A 17,539-nucleotide genomic window follows, 5' to 3' on the forward strand; every position below is an offset into this window, starting at 1 on the left:
ATGGTCTCACTATGTAGTTCAGGCTGGCCTTGAACTCCTTATGTAGCTCAGGAGTGCCTCAAATTTACCAGGATCCTCCCGCCTCAGCCTCCGTATGCAGGATTACAGGTGTGTGCCACCACACTTGGCTTATATTTCTGGAATTCTTAATGGATAGATGGATACCCCCTTTTTGGCTGAACTTGTCTCTGTAATATTCTCTTATAGATTCTAATATAGTACTTCAGTTTTTTTATTCTTCTCTATAAGAGCTCCTTGACTTTTTGGCCTTATTTTATGATTAAATTATTTTGAACTGGCTTTGAAAATACTTTTTTTGGATGCATATAGTTCAGATGCCTTCATGTGGCACAAAGTACATAACTGGCACTCTTATTTCTGCCCCGTCTTCCACGCCTAGGCCTCAAGCTCTAGCTTCGGGTGGCAGTGTGAGGGTACAGGGATAAATGCCACAGCTCCGTGGGAGTGTGGCCCACCCACAGCACTGGTCCACAGGCGGTCTTTCACTCGACTTCTATTCCCCTTTTGAATTTCTTTTTTTGTCTCTTCTGTGCTAGACTGGAGCCTCTTGTCCCAGCCATCAGTTTCCACCTTTCTGGCCCATCGCAGTGACCCTACCTGCCTTCTATTTCTAGAAATGCATTAAAACCTCTCATTTGTTTGTTTTTTTTTAAAGAATGGTTATGAATTTATTTTTTTATGTGTTTACTGGAATTTAAATGTGCTTTTGTGAGCCTGGCACACCCAGGCAATCCCAGCTGCTTAGGAGGCTGAATGAAGCAGGATGATCTTGAGTTTGAGACCAGCCTGAGCAATTTAAATTTAGTAAATCCCTGTTTTAAAATAAAAAAAATAAAAAAGCAGCCTGTTGTGGTATACCTATAATCCCAGCATTCAGGAGGCTGAGACGGGATGATCATCTTGTAGCTCAGCAGTAGAGCATGTGCATGGCATGTGTGAGGCCCTGAATTTAATCCTTAGTACTGAAATCAGCAGGTAGTGTTTTTGTGAGGTGTGACAATTAGGTGAGACCTGGAAGGACAATGTAGAATTTTCATCAGGTGTTTATAGTCAGGTTTGCATTTCAAGATAGGCACTCTGGTAGGTGGGAGCTGACAATATTATATAAAGAAGACAGTTCTCACCCAGACAGGAAGGAGGAAATCATGACCAGGACAGAGGCTGTGAAGATGGGGCAGAGTCCAGAGCTATATGTGTAGAATCTGAATTCTGCACCAGGGAAGGTTGATGTTTGATGCCAGCCAAGAAGTCTGGTAGAGCTTTGAGTAGAGAGCTCCAGGTAAAGCCACATGGCCAATAGAACAGGACGGGAAAGATCCTGAGAACCAAAGATGAACCACCATCAGTGAACAAGTCCTGGAAACGTGGTCAGTCAGGCTCAGGCTGAGTGGGAATTTGTAGGCGTGAGATCTGCCACTGCAGATCAGCCCCAGGGATCCTTTAGCCCAAGGGATGGCAAGTGGACCTGCTGTTGTCTGGCGTGCTTATGGCTAGAAGACAGATCAAGGTTCAAGAGGATTCGGGCAGATAGATGTTGGACTAAGGGAGTGGGGAAAGTCTAGGGTGACACCCAGATCCATGGGCCACTGGATGGTATCAGCCTGAAGATAGGGACCCTTTGGGAAAGTGTGACCTAGATTGTGTCTCTGGTGTCTGCAGGTTGGGAAGTACAATCATGGGGGTGGGCCTGGTCAGCCTTTTCAAACTCTGAACCCAGCCTCCGCTTCATGGGGCCCCCACTCTGCTCATCACTCACTCGGGGTGAGCAGTGGCCTCACCCGTGCAGGCCCCTCTGCCCCACCAACCATCTATCTTGATGTTTCTGGTTTACAACCTGTGTTGTAGTCTCAGTTCCCACAAACTTCCCAGAGCAGCTTTCTGTATGCGCCATCTTAGTTTCCACTGATTGCAACGTCACTGCTCACTGCCAAGTCTCACATTTTATTTAGATGTGGAGGATTGATTGATGGGGTGGTCGAGGCAGTGTCTTGCTATGTTGTTCAGGCTGGTGTTGAGCTCATTTTGTAGGCCAGGCTAGCCTCAGACCTACCACAATCCTCTTGCCTTAGCCTCCCAACCGCTGGGATTACAGATGTGTGCTTCATGCCCGGCTGCTTAGAGAATGGATAAGCTTGGTTGAATGCCATGACAGAAGCAGGTCCCTGGCTTTACATCACACTCTGTCCTCGTGTGCTTCTTGGCCCATCCCCACCTCTGCTGTCTGCTCTCTGGGCTTTCTGTCTCCACGCAGCCTTCAGGCCCACTCTTCATAGGGCTGCCATCCTTTCATAGTGAGTCAGGTTGAATCTGCCAGGCTTCTTCACTCTATGTAAAGGTTAGTCACATCATGTAAAGGTACAGGATCCCAATGATAAATATAACTATTGTTTGCTTTAAATGTACCAATAAACTTAATGGGAGACAAAAAAAATAAAGGTTGGTATATTTTCCCCACTGACTATTCTTGCCTGTATCACTTATTACCATGGTAATTGTAAAATGGTCATTTTCCCCCCTCATTCTTTCATATTTTACCAGTTTGCATTTTTCTGTAAAGAAGAATTACCTTTTCTTTGTCCTTCTGTTTTTAACTATCAGTATGGACTTTACTTTCAGTCGTTTAAATTCCATTCTGGTTATTAATTTTGATGCCCAAATTTGGCCAGTGAGAGCTCCTTCAAGTTCACTTCTGTTTGTTTCCATCCATCTTTGAGCACTTCCTTATTTTCTGGTATAGAAAGGTATTCCTGGTTCAAATTTGGAACTAGCTGTTTTCTAAAGAACCCTGTTTCCTTTGAATGAAGAATGAGGTGTAGAAACCAAGATTTCGGTTTTGTCCATTGCTGCTGGAGTATCATTTCTTTTGGGCCCTAGCAATAAACAGATTTTCAAAATAATGATGATCAAGGAAACTCTTACTTAATAGAATGCCATATAATAAATGAGAAGGAATGACTGTGGTAAGATCACCTGGGCAACTGTTATAGTATTAACAACTGATTAAAAAAAAACCCCAACTGATTCTCAAAAGAATTTTTAATAGATGATAACACTTCCGGCTGACAATATGACGAGTAATATTTACAAAGCCTTGAAATATGTACCACAAGGTATATAACTGAAAAGGGAGAGGGCCAGGGATTTAGCTCAGTGGTTCTGCCGCCTACCTTGTAAGTGCAAGGACCTGAATTCAATCCCTGGTACCAAAAAACAAACAAACAATAAAAACGGATAAATAGTTACAGCAGACAACACTATTAACTGTTAGACACTACATTAACTCATTCCCTCTGGCTTGAGCCACCGGTGATATGTGCATGGCTGTCCCATCAGGTGGCTTGTATAACCAGTGGTTGAGAGCTATCCAGCAGTGGGACACATGAATTATGGCCCTGTCGTGAACGTGTCAACGAAGAGACAATTTAACATCACCTCTGATGGACATAGGAACACAGTGGGTTTTGTGTAGTTAGAGGCTGATACTTCTTACAGTTACTGTTACTATCTGAAGACAAGAGCTTTAATCCCAGCCTTGGGAGGATTTCTTTGTCCTTTTCTTTGGACAGATCATCTTTTCTCCTCTAGTTTGGGGCAGTGCTCATTTCTCTCAGATGCTTTTTAATGCTGGGAACTTAAGCTATATGACTCCCATCTGATATTTGAGAACAATATGTAAGATTCACCAAAAACCAGCCCCAGAGAAGCTCTGGGAGACCTGGTGCTACTTCCACCCCGCCCTCTGCTGTTGTTCACTGACAGACACTGGATGCTGCCTCTTGCTGCTGCGAGCTGGTGGAGGGGCACTGCCAACCTTCTGTTCTGCTGCTGTGTTCTCCACGTACGGGTTCTTAGCCGACTGAAGGACAAGTGGCATCTCTTCTGACCACATTTAGATGTGGCAGTGGGCTCCACTCAGGCCTCGCCAGATCCACCATCTAATTTTAAACATACCTGAAATTGTTCAAGTTGATGGGAAGCCCTCAGGAGCCAGGGGAATTCTGGTGACTGACTGACTATACCTTGTTTTTCTGTGGAGGCAGCTACTGAGCTCTCTTCAGAGGGGTGGCAGGATCCAGCTACGGACATGAACAGAAATAATTCCCCTGCCTTTTACCACAGGTGGTAAAGAGGGGCCTTATTCCCACAACTAGACCAAATATCATGTAATAAAATCAAATAACAAATGGTCTTTTGTATAGGAAGAGTTTTATTTGTTCCTTAAATATTTGCTAAAATTCATTAGTGGAGGCACCTGGGTCTTGGGTTTTTTTTTACAGAAAGGTTTTTCAGTACTGGACTAGGGATTGAACCCAGGGCCTGTGCTTGCTAAGCAAGTGTTCTATGACTGAGCTTCATCTCTTGCTCTTTCTATCTCATTTTTGAGACAGGGTCTGGATCAGTTGTCCGGGTTGGCCTTGAGCATATGGACTTCCTGCCTCAGTCTCCTGAATAGCTGGGAGTATAGGTCTGTGCCACTGCACCCAGCTTCTACTGTATTTGGGTTTTTTTTGGTTTGGTTTTGTTTTTTGTTTTTGGTAACGGGGATTGAACTCAGGTCCTTGTGCTTGCAAGGCAGGCCACCGAACTGCTGAGCTAAATCCCGGGCCTGTATTTGTTTGATACTGTGCTGTTCAAAAGTTCTATTTCTTCTGTTCATGAATACTTTTAAAATTTTTTTATTAATTAATTTTGTTTGTGGTGCTGAGGATCAAACCCCAGGCCTTACAGATACTAGGCAAGCAGTACTCTACCTCTGAGCTCTACCGTCAGCTTATGAGGGTTTCTAAGAATGTATTTATTGCTTTATGGCAGAATTTGTATTTACAGAGAAGTAAAACTTGGGAGTAAGAGCAAATCTAAAGAAAACTATCCCTAAACAGTCTTAAGAAGCAGAGATAGAACTCATTGTGCATTTCCTTAGCAATTTGCTTTAAAAAGTATTTTTGTACATATTATATCTACATTGAAAAGGTGCAGCTACAGCTGAGAGGTGGGTTCTGCAGCAGCATTTTGATGGGGAACTTAGGTTCTGTGCAGCCCTAGTTAGACTGTCCCAGCTCAGGATCACTGCCCAGGGTTGTTTCCTTGAGGGTCTGAACTAGGAGCAGCCTGAGAGCTGGGGATTGATCTTGGAGGCTGAGAAGGTGACCTGGTTTGATCTGTGGGCTACAGAGCCAGAGCAGGAGGCTCCGCCCCAGAAGTAGGCCAGCAACTTGTCATGCACCCTTGATGGTCCCCCTCCCTTCCTTATGTAACCTCAGTGTTCACACTGTTCCTTTCTGTTGATTCCTTCCATGTGACTGTTTTTCTATCAATCTCCTTAGCTAATGAGCTCTTTAAGGAGAATGGACAGATCCGAACATAACTCCACATGCACTGCTGGGGCACAGCCATCTCCCAGAGTGTAGACTTTCCCAGAACACCCCTTTAGTGAGGGTCTGCAAAGGGTGGCCTTGTTCCTGCTTTGTTTATAATAATAAAAGCTGCTTGTTTTCTGTTTCCACTTCTGCTGCCTTCGTTTACTTTCTCACACTCAGGAAGCTGCCCTGCTTCTTGCCTCACTGCAGTGCACAGCACCACTACAGCAGATCAATGACTGGCACAGGGGCCAGGGAATGACAAGATGTGTCTCCTGCCTTTCAGGAGCATTCCGGGAGATGGACACATACATAATGCAGGTGTAAGGTGCTGGAGCTGGGAGCTGGGTGCGGAGAGGAGTGGGAGAGGATGGAGCACCGTGAGAAGAGGGAAGTGAGAGTACGTGCAGGCCATTCCCTGACATCCCTTGGGAGATGTTAGGGACTGCGAGGGTCGGCCCTCCTAGTATCCTGTGCAGTGCAGCAACAGTTGCCTGCTTTCTACAGCATCCTCGTCTTCTCTGTGTCCAGCTCAAGGCATGTTGGTCCCATGGAAGCCCGCGGTATCCTACCAGCACCCAGCTAGTGTGTTTTCCGCCCTAGGGGGAGGTGCCCCGGTGTGCTCCAGTAGAATAAAGATGAGTGGACGTCTGTCTCTGCTGCTAAGGGACAGGTTCTCAACAGGGTAGCAGAGGCTGCTTCCTGCAAGCTCCAGTTCCCATGTGCTTCTCGCAGAATGGGGGATTCCGGGAACCCAAAAGCAGCTTTGCCAAGGGCAGATCTGTCTTGGGGAGGAAAGTGAAGCAGCTGACCATGCCTGGTGACCAGGGAGAGGGGGAACTGGGCTTTGAGAGATGAGCCTGAAAATGACCGCTTTCAGAATAATCAGAATCAGGTTAGATTGGGTTTGTTGCTCTTATTTAGTGGCAGCAAATAAATCATTTAATCTCTCTGAGTCATGGTTTCCACATCTGTAAACTGGGAATAGCAGCTCTCACCCCTTGAGGCACGGTAAGGTCTATAGCAAACTGCTTGAAGGGCAGGGGCATATGTACTGACGGCTGTGTGCTATCGATGGTTTGGGGTAGTTGGGGGAGGGGTCTACAGGCATTTGTTCCCAAAACTTGGCATCTTGTTGTGTGGTTCAGAGGTTATCATGCAAAGTTATCTGGCAGTTAGCAAGAAATTAGGAATTAGGAAATGAGGTAAGATTTAGATGGAGAAATGGGTAATGAATCAATTTTTTTCCTTTCAAGTTTTAGGTTTCTTTGGCTTATTAAAGATGAAAATGGAGACATGGGTTGTAAACTTTAGCTTTACATAACTATAATTTTCAATCCCCCAGTGCTCTCTGTTCTCCTGGCTAACTGGACTTACATCCCACCACTCCTTCCCAAGCACTGCTCTGACCATCACCAAGTCCGTGTGTGTCCCCCTCTTTTGGGAAGCTCCTTCCACTAGCTGGCGCCTGCTGAGACCTGTTGCTTCCCCCAAGGACACTGCTTCTTCTTGCCACTTCGTGCCTGGGCCTCAGGTAGGCGTGGGGCTTTCAGCTCTTTTGTTCCTTTTCACACCCCTTTCCAGAGTATTCACCATCCTACCTCATTTGTCTAGCAGCCTCACTCTCCCATTCTGAGACCACAACCCTCACATCTCAGCCTCCTTTCTTTACCTCAGCTGATGACTTTCCTCATTCTTCACTGAGGTTGCTGCATCTCTTTGAGGGCTGTTTGTCACCATGCAACCTCTGCCCTCCATGCATTGGCCCTTTTAACCTTCCTTCTCCCACAGCTGAGGCAATTAGTGTCCCTCCACACGTGCCTTGGACCCTGCATCCTCCAGCCTCCTCAGTCTTAGCTTTTCATCACCTTCTTTCTTTCTGCATATATTCTCTCTACAGATAATTTTCATCAGCTTCATAACACCATTCTCTTAACCTTCATTGCCTTGTAACCCACCCTTCTCTTAATACCATTTCTGTAAAATTTAACACACTGGGAGGAAAAACCTTTAGGATTAATTAATCCTTGATTTTTAATCTTTCTACATCCACTCCTTCTTCAAGACCTATTGGTTCTCTCTCCAAAGTGCTTACCCACTTTCATCATCTTGGCTGTCACTCTGGTCCAAGGCAACATTTTTTCTTGATTTAACTACTGAAATAATTTCCTAATTGACCTCTGTTTTTCTTCTTGCTCCTTTAAGGTCGTCTTTATACTGTGGCCAGGTGAGTTTTAGACAACAAAAACTGGTGCCATTCCTTTTACTTATGAGCCTCCAATGGCTCCCATTTTCTATAAACTGGCTCCTGCCTCATCTAGGCTAATTCATGTTTCCTTTGCTTTCAGAAATGTTCTTTCCTTCTGAAACTGGGGTATGCACTGTTCTACCTGGAATGTTTGTGCAAAATTTTCTCTTCTCATCCATTAGCTTTCTACATGAGAGGCCTTCCCTATCAGTATATAGCAAAGTCCTCCTTGGCTTTCTATCCCTGCATTCTACTCATTCTGGTATGGCCGAACACAGCCCAATTCAGAGTGAAACATTTGTATGTTTACTAGTTTATTTTGCCTCTTCCACTAGCTTGTATTCTGAGGGCAGGGATTGAGTTTCCAGTACCTCACAGAATGTGGTACAAGGGATGAACTCTGAAATAACGAACCAACAGAGGTGGTAATGGGAGTCCACAGAGAGAGCTGTGGCCAGCTGTCCCTCTCATGGGATCAGCTTTTTTCTTTCCTTATATAAGATAGTTTGCCATAAAAAGAGTTGCCTTCATGTGCAGGATGCAGCAGTTTTGAAACAGTTAGATGTAGACAGATTCCTCCCATAGATGTAGTGGGAAACTACCTCCATGAACTGTACAGGTTGCTCTGTATCTAATACCCCCCCCCCTTTTAAAAAGTAAAATAAAAGGCCTTACGATACAGTGAGAGGAACACAGACTTGGGAGTCCTGACTTAGCCTGATCTTTGGTTTGTAAAGACTTATTACATTGTAAGACTTTGAATCTCTATTTTTTCATTTGTGAAATAAGGGGAGCTGGACTAGAGATGAAAATCCCCTCCACAATGTATGCTTCAGGCTGCAGGTAACAGAATACCTTACAGTTGTGTAAGAAGTCAGGATATTCGTCTCTGGAACATGTATATGGAGCCCTGATGGTTCTAGGATTGTGCTGGGTGTTCAAAGATGTCATCAAGGGCCGGAGCTCCTTTTTCCTTCTGCTTTGCCACTAGCTGTATTTTCAGGCTTCTTCATGGTCACAAGATGGCCACTAAAGTTCTGGGCATCACAGGCAGAAAGGGATGGGCATGAGGACAAAGCTACAATCTTTCCTTGAGGTCGCCTGACATCTTCTTTTTAGGTTTTGTTTGCTGGTCAGAACCATCTTACTGTCCACTCAAGACCAGCGAGAGAACAGAAGCACCATGACTTACTTGCCCCAAATAGAATCTGTCCACTAGGGCTGACCTGTAATCAGCTGTACTCACCTCAGTGGAGTCCTGTGAAGGGCAGGACGGGGAAGTAGGCTGCCTCATAGATCTGGGTTCCAAGTGCTTGTTAGCTTGCTTCCTTGTTATTCTCCAGGACTAATTGTTATTCATTTCTCTAGTGAGGCAGTGGTAAGGAAAAGCTTTTTTTTTCTTTTTTAAAGAAAAGCTTTACATTCCCAAATGAGGGAAGCAAAATATGTTTGGAAATAGATGGATTTATTGGTCAAGAAAAATTCAGTGAGCAACTGAGCCCAGCAGGCCCCCAACTGAGTTTCCTATTGTTCAGAGATGCCCCCATGGGAAGCAGAAAAGATTGCAGGTCTTGTAAATTATGAGGCAAAACCTTAACAAGCTGTAGCAGTTCTCTTGCCTGTCAGGATCACAGCATCAAGTACTCCTGGTAAAGTAAATGAAGTCTTGCTTTAAAGCTATTTGGTAAGTCAGGTAACAAGTGAGGAATGTATCTATAGTGGCCACATTATTAAGAAACCCGTATGTACCAGGCACTGTGCTAGAGCTTGGGGATACTGGTACAAAGGGACATGGCCCCAGTCTTCAGGAGGCTGGCATTCCAGTTAGGGTTAGGCTTTATGACAGTGTATGTTTAGAGTATGCTGTGCCTACGAGGTATCCCTCGGAAAAGGAACACGTGTTTTGGCTGAGGTTGAGTTAAGGGGAGCCATGACCTAGAAGGGAGCCATCATTAGGAAAGACAAGCACTGTGTATGTGGCACTGAGGTCTGGAGGATTCTGTAGGCCAATCTGAGAATTTTACACTTCACACTACAGGCAAAGGAAAGTGAACACTTTCTACAGATAACTGAAGTACTGTTAATCAGGGTATTGTGTAGTTTTTCTGCTAGAGGTTACTGATTTTATTTCATTATGTAATACATTACATTGAATATACTGACTTACACATTACGTATTATGAGCCACTTAATATCTATATCCCAATTTTATTAACTGTGCTATTAGCAGTTCCCTATAGACAGACTCATTGTCAGCACTTTTGTTCCCCTGAAGTTTGTAGAGACATTCAGAAACGATTCTGCCCATACTGGGCAGTTTTTTTGTGGAAGAAGAGGATTCTTGCCCAGAGCCACAGAAGTGTGCTGCCTGGTTCCAGGTGCTCTGAAGATCATTTCATCAGGCCTATGTTCAAATGTCATTTTATCAATGAAGCTTCTCTTGACTGATTTCTTAATGATGCCTGGCAGTCCTGATCTTCTTTTACTTTCTTTTCCATACTACATGCATCTCCATTGTTATTGATGTCTGTTAATTATATCCCTCCCCCCACTAGCATGTAGGTCCCTTAGCGTTTAACAGGGATTTTGGTTTGTTCTGTTCACTGGCTAGAATAGCACCTCACAGAAGGCCTAGACTCAAAGGTCAGTATGGAGATAGTTAGCAAATACCCATTTAAGACATCTGTCTTAGTTACTTTTCTCGTTGCTGAGACAAAATACTGCACATCCAAAGTTAAAGGAGGCAAGGTTTATTTATTTATCTCACAGTTTGTAGAGGTTTCAGTCGGGCTGGCTCCAAAGCAGGTGCCATCACAGAAGAGAAACAGTTTAGTAATCACACAGCCTTAATCCTAGCATTGCACCATGAATCAGTCACACACTTTAGATTCAGCTGCCTCTGAAAAAGCCCACCATGGGCCTTTGTGGGGTACATCTAGACCCAAACCATAACATCTGACCTCTTGTTGCTGTCTTTGTCACTAAACAGAAATGTGTTACCTAAGAGTGAAAACTTTACTGAGCTTGTTAGAGCAAAGTTGCTTACCCCATGTCTCTAGTGTTGAGGTGATGATGTCATGGTACCCTGGAGGGTGAGCCTTAGAGGATGTTAGGGCAGAACAGAAGTAGAAATGGGCTCCTGGGCTTTAGCTGCAGAATACTGTAAACTGACTCTAACAAGTGATGTTCTTTTGAACAGGTATAAAAGTTTGGTCACTGGGAGCCGAGCACGAGGGGTCATTGCTGTCCTGTGGGTCCTTTCCTTTGGCATTGGATTGACCCCATTCCTGGGGTGGAACAGTAAAGGCAGTGCCACCAACAACTGCACAGAGCTTCGGGATGGAGTCACAAATGAAAGCTGCTGCCTTGTGAAATGTCTATTTGAGAATGTGGTCCCTATGAGCTACATGGTATATTTCAATTTCTTTGGGTGTGTGCTGCCCCCACTCATCATAATGCTGGTGATCTATATCAAGATCTTCATGGTAGCCTGCAAGCAGCTTCAGCGCACTGAGCTGATGCACCACTCAAGGACCACCCTCCAGCGGGAGATCCACGCAGCCAAGTCACTGGCTATGATCATGGGGATTTTTGCTCTATGCTGGCTACCAGTACATGCTATCAACTGTGTCACTCTTTTTCAGCCAGCTCTAGCTAAGGACAAGCCCAAGTGGGCAATGAACACAGCCATTCTCTTGTCACATGCCAATTCAGTTGTCAACCCCATTGTCTATGCCTACCGGAACCGAGATTTCCGCTATACTTTTCACAAAATCATTTCCAGGTATGTTCTCTGCCAGACAGATATGAAGAGTGGGAATGGGCAGGCTGGAACACAGCCTGCGTTCAACGTGGGATTATGACCTAGGCTCTGGCCTCTGGGAGAGAAGGCATAGACCCAAAATAAACAATGGGACAGGATACGACTGGCTGATTCTCACTGTGAAAAATAGCCACAGCCCAAGCATATGGCTGCCTCTTTTGAGTACTTGCCTGAAGTTACCATGTGTCTAGCTGATATGTGCGTGCTATTAGTAGGCTCCAAGGATTGATAAATGTATTTATGGTCCGATTTGCCTGCTTTTAGTATATGGATGATGCTGACAGCTTGAATGGAAGAGTCTGCCTCATGCATGGTCGAAAATGACTCAAACTATTTACTGTGAAATACTGTGAACTATTGCTAATATTTTTTAACATAGAGGCAGAGGAAAAATAAAAATTGGCTGCTCTAATCTGTATTTGTTTTCAGGAGGGTAATCAAGAATACTAAAAGTATTAGACTTCCAACAAGAAATTGCCATATTTAGGGAATGGTATTCTCTTAAGTTCTTAAGTAGAATTATCATCAAGTAACAATTGTAGGCTCTGTTCTTTTCCATTATACAAAACACTACTACAGAGGAAGAAAGTGGAATAATGCGATCTCTCCTTACCAGATTCTCCTTTCTAGAGCTATGTATTGAATTGTGTTTCTCTCCCAAGTTAAACTTTGGTGAAATTGTTGGAACCCAAAGTGTGAAAATTTTACTAAGCAAAATTATAAAACTCTGTATATTCCGTGAAATAAATTTAAAAAAAAATTAAAACAAAACAAAACAAAACAAGATTAGGGTTCTGTGCTGGCATGTTATACACTCCTGCATCTACTGTCTAGACAATACACATTACCCTAAAGGTTGCTGAAAAAAATAAGTTTATACTTATTCTAAGTTCCTCAAGTGGCAGAAAAGTCTTGATAAATTTTTGTTTCTACACCTCAACATAATACAAGGCTCTGCCAACCACAAAACACTGTGACAAGCGCAGCCTTGAGCTCTTCACACAGCATTTGTTCATTAACATCTCGTGTTTGTGCACAAGGATGGGGGAATCAGATAACAGGTATTTAATCTGCCCACTGCTTCAGTTCCTGCAAGGACATCGCAGGTTCATTAACCCCTCAAGAGCCGGGAATTCCTGTCCCCTAAGATTCTCTTCTGGCCATGCACAGCTTTACCTATTAAGAAAGTCTTGCCCCAGGCTGAAAATTTCTCATTTTCATCTTTATCTTATTGTTGCTCCTTAGCTCTATCTTAGGGCCTGAGTCTCTTCTCTCTCCCCTTAAAAATCTACTTTGTCTAGTCTTTTTTTTTAAATCTGGTATGCAATTCTTTTATTTCTACACACACACACACACACGCACACACAGAGCCTATTCTTTAGACTAAAAATCCATAACATCTGTAGCTTTGTTCTAGGACATGATTTTTAGTTTTTTCCTGTAGTTTTACTGTTAAGAAGCTGAGAAATGGGCACAGAGCACACTTAGTTTTGCCCTGGGTCTAGATACTTCCTATCAACAACCTACTTAGGCTAATTTGGCACTACCACCACAGCATCTAAAGCTTACTGCACCAGAACCCCTGAGTCTTAATCCTTGGGATGTTCAGTTATATCTCTGCCCTAATATTGCTGCTGAAAAATTTTATGGACCCAAAGAAAAGACCCAATATCTAGTCGTCTAAAATTATGCTTGTTCATTTCATTCAGCTGTCCTAATCTTTTAAAAATTAGTAGTAATTCAGTCACATAAGAATCTTAATTGTGTAAACAATGTGGATTAGGTTTTATTTGACTCTACCATGCTCTATTCTACTCAGAGGCATTTTTCATCCAGAAGGCTTAGAGGCTGGTTCAGGTTTTTCATGAGAAGGCTACACAAGGCTTCCAAAGGCATAGCCTCCACATTCCACAGATGCCACCTAAGGTCCCACCAGCACTCCAGAAGGAAAAATAGTAGCAAGAAGTATCTGCAAGATCCATTTCGTCTTTCTTCCTTGTGAACCATGCCCTGTTATGTGTATTTCTTGATGAGATTTCTATTTTGAAAGATAATGAAGTAACATCTGTACCTTCGATGCTTATTTCTTCTCCATCAATATGTCAGTCAGCTGCTTGTCAGAAACACTTAGCTGCTGACAGGTCCTCATAACCTGACTAAGATATACTGCCAAGAGGTGCTTGCACTGGAATATAAAACATACAAACCTGTTAGGGACAGGCAGGGCTAAACTCAGCCAGTCTAACCAGGTTCTCTCACTACCATCATGAAACCAGAAGTCTACTGTGGGTCCAGTCAGCTTCTTCCTTGCCCCCAGAAAGCTATCATGGCCATAGCTAACACTCCCTCGGGTCTACCCTGCTCAGTGCTTCTCGGACTCTCTCATTAAATGAGACAGCCACCCCGTAAGGACAGGGAACAATCCCATTTTAACGGTATGCTCAGAGCCCAGTCAACTTCCCTTATACTTCCAGGGTGAAGGTAGGAGGGCAGGAGTGGTGGCAGAGCTTTCACATGTACTGACCTATACACAACTCTGGGAAGGTGACTTTGTTGGTCTTCATGTCAGAGCATGCTTTCAATCTTGAAGGGGTCCCAGGTCCATCTTGTCATTTTATAGGTGAAATACATTTATGGGACACCAGCTATGAATATGACCTCCTATTAATGAGTCACCCAACCGGCACCTAGTTCCCAAGTGTTTAAGAAGTTAACAGTGTAAAATGCCTTTGGCAAGGCTTAAGATGATGAAGTTGTCTGAGGAGGGCAGTGCCTTTCCCACCAGAATAAGGATTGTATGAGTATGTCCTTGCTCGATGCTCAGGAGTGATAAAACTGGCAAAGCCTGGCGGGGATAGAAAAAGGTGGTCTTGCCTAATGCGAAGACTGAGTATGGTGTCAGGCTGTCCTATGGGTTGTGGGAAGATGTACCTCATGACTAGAACTGGAGACAGGTGAGGTTACTAACATTCAATTTAGTTTATATTTTTAATTCACTTAATCCCCCAGTACCAACCTCCAGAATACCCTGCTGATCTCCCCTAAGCTACAACCATTGTCTTTGAAATAAGAAAGAAAAATGATGTTCTAAAAATGACACTGCATTTTGGGAAGGTACACCCAGAAGTGATGACTAAAGACAAGGACAATAAATTACTGTTCGTTTCAACATGCAGTAAAAATTACCATTTTGTGTAAGGCTTAAACCATGAAATATGGGATAATAGTCTCTCTCCTAATCTGACTATTCTGACAAGAGCTTTGCCTGTCCTTACCAGTAGGCTGTCACTCTTCCGTAGCACTGAGAAGGCAAATGCAGGACATGAGCAGAAATGACAAGAAGCCAAACAAGTGTATGTTTTACCAGAACTTCCAAGTACCTAGAAAGAAAAGGACAGATAGGATCGGACCTCAAAACAGGTGTTTCTGGGTACCACTTACTTCCCTTGACTTTACCCATTTAATGAGTCAGAATTGCTCTATGGGCAAGAACTACAGTAGGGCTTTACACAAAAAGGGAAACTCAACTTCTCTTCCCTCCAGCAGGCACTCTTCCTAATCTCCCTGTTCTGCTCTTTAGGACTTCAGACAGTGGAATTGAGGAATTTCAGCCTTGTTCAACCACCCATACAAACCATTTTGTTCCTATGCCTAGTGAATTGTAAGAATCTACTTGATGGGCTGACTACCAAAAGCTTTTCTTATCTAGATTTTATTGTGGAGTTCCTTAATCTTTGGTAATCTGCAGCATGTGTGTAAATTTCTAAAGCTTGTACCACATGTCCAAAGAGAATGTGAAATCAGGTAGAGGGCGAATGGCGGGGGAGGATTAAGATAGGTCCCAGAAGAAGTAGAAAAAAGCTTTTAAAAAGCATTTTAGAGTAGGGAGAATAAATACAGCAAAGAATCTTGCAAAAGGGATGACTCAGCTGCTCAGGAGGGAGGTCTCAAGAAGAGACAAGTCCAGATCTGCCTACTCATTCAGCAGGATGGAAGGACCACACAGATGCATGAGGGGCTAGTATGAGGCTCAGTCTAAGAACAAACAGCCTTGGTGGCAGTGAAGAGGGGCACAAGGGAGAAGAAGATAGTAAAATTTCTGTGTTGTAGATAGACAAATTTGTTGAAGTCTCTGTACTGAGTAGCCAAAAACTTTCTGTTGGGGGCTTGCTATAGCTTGGCTCTTGATTATCTCTAAAGGCCCATGTATTGCAGACTCTGTACTCAGCCTGTGGTGCTGGCTTTGAGGTAGGAGAAGTTTTTGAGAGGTGGGGCTTAGTGAGAGGAAGTTAGGTCACTTAGGTGTGCCTTTGAAGGAGATGAGGGAACCCTACCCCTTTCCTCTGTTTCCTAGACCCCATGAAGTAAACAGGTGCATCTATCATGATATACTGTGCTGCCCCAGGCCCAAAGCAACACGGTCTGGTCTGAAACTTCTGAAACAATGAGCCAGAATAAACCTTTCTTCTTTTCAAAGTTATCTATCTCAGGTATGTGTTACAGTGATTGAGAACTAAATAGTTAGTACAGGGTTTTATTCCTAGGTTTGATTTCCAAAAGGTATAAGTTCATTATTAGTATCCAAAGGAAATAGAAACATCCCAAGGATTATTTTGCAATGAACAGCCACTTATACATTACTACAGGGGCTTCAAATTAGATTAGGGTTAAGATGGCAATTTAAATGAAAAAGCCAGGACATCATTGTTGTCATCCTTATATTATCAGCACTTCCAGGATTCTTACTCTTTTTCCTGTATTGGTCACTTTTTATCACTGGGACAAAATACCCAACACCTCCATCCTAGAGGAGAGGTTTATTTTGGTTTGCAGTTTCAGTGGGTTCAGCCCATGGTCAACTAGCTCCAGGGCAGGAATGCCATGGTAGAGGAAAACTGCTCCCTGCAGGGCAGGTAGCAAACAGAGAGAGAAGGGAAGAACAGAGGACAGGAGTACACCTTTCCAGGCCACACCCCACAGTGACCTGCCTCCTCTGACCAGGCTGCATCTCTTAAGAACACATTTAGCTACACAGATGCCACAGTGGGTCATTTGTATCACTGCAAACTCCATCACTAAGGGCTTCACTAGCCTGCATCTCCAAAACTTTCCAAACTCCTACTGCAAACCAGCTCCAAGGCTTCTGAACCAAATAGCCATGTAGAGTGAAGCAGTAGATTCACTCTCAGGACCAATTATCTGACTTTACAGTTACTGGGACCATGACACCCACAACTTGAAGAAGTGAATTGTGGCTCACAGTTTCACTAGTCTCAGTCCACAGTCAGCTGATTCCAAGCAGAACTGCCATGGTGGAGGAGAACCATTAGCTACCTGGCAGCTTGCAAGCATAGATGGGAGAATCCAGGGAGATGACACCCTTCCAGATCACACAACCTCTGCCACCTCTGACCAGGACCCACCTCTAACAACACATTCAACAATGAACTCATCAACATATCAATGCACCCATGAGTATAGCCCTCAGGACCTTCCAAACAAAACAAAACAAAAAAACCATACTTTTGAGCACTTGAGACTTTTGGGGATATATTCTAGATAAAACCATAACACTTCCACCCCAGAAAATAAAGGAACAGGTAATGTTTTAAATAAAATAGCAGATTCAAGCACTGTGCTTCTGTTTGTCACATATTCGATACTTGATGCAGCCGTCTTGGTTAGTACAACTTTCTGACCAAATCAGCAGAATTTCTTAGGGGTTGCTAGATTTCTAGGAATGGTCAATGGTTGAGTAAGAAGACGCCTATTGTACCCATTAAATATTTCAGCCTCATTTTAAGTTAGGTATTGATGAACCACATTTCTATATATTAAGTATCACAAAGCCCTGAAGTGTTATGAATATATATCCCTACACCACTAAGTATCAACAGTAAAACTTGTCTAGTGCCTGGCACTTAACTGAAAGGAGAGCACTAAAGCATTCAATTTCCTCCTTAATCATAAAGAAAATTCACCAGTGTCCAACAGTGACATTAATAACTTTTGGGTCTCCATAAACTATTACCAATGGAAAAAAAAAGTTTTTTTTTTTTTTTTTTTTTTTTTTTTTTTTTTTTTTTTTTT

The 17,539-nt window shown here is 43.4% G+C and overlaps 2 protein-coding genes across 3 annotated transcripts in view; one reads left to right on the forward strand and one right to left on the reverse strand.

The window, feature by feature from the left end:
- Window positions 1-11,887, forward strand: part of Adora2b (adenosine A2b receptor) — a 23,975-nt gene extending 12,088 nt beyond the window's left edge. Inside the window, exon 2 of the mRNA XM_010611485.3 lies at window positions 10,826-11,887. Coding sequence (XP_010609787.1) covers window positions 10,826-11,489 — 664 coding nt within the window. The 3' untranslated portion in view covers window positions 11,490-11,887. The remainder of the gene's footprint in view (window positions 1-10,825) is intronic.
- A 13-nt stretch (window positions 11,888-11,900) lies between these two features.
- The window catches only part of Zswim7 (zinc finger SWIM-type containing 7), a 14,811-nt gene continuing 9,172 nt past the window's right edge, over window positions 11,901-17,539 (reverse strand). For both annotated transcript variants that reach the window (XM_010611464.2, XM_010611457.3), the window contains exons 4-5: window positions 14,725-14,829; window positions 11,901-13,634 (exon numbers count right to left, since the gene is read on the reverse strand). In XM_010611464.2, coding sequence (XP_010609766.2) covers window positions 13,530-13,634; window positions 14,725-14,829 — 210 coding nt within the window. In that variant the 3' untranslated portion in view covers window positions 11,901-13,529. The remainder of the gene's footprint in view (window positions 13,635-14,724; window positions 14,830-17,539) is intronic.

Source organism: Fukomys damarensis, unplaced genomic scaffold, assembly GCF_012274545.1.
Source record: "Fukomys damarensis isolate Sample0158 unplaced genomic scaffold, DMR_v1.0_HiC HiC_scaffold_13, whole genome shotgun sequence".
In the NCBI taxonomy this organism is placed as follows: Eukaryota; Metazoa; Chordata; class Mammalia; order Rodentia; family Bathyergidae; genus Fukomys; species Fukomys damarensis.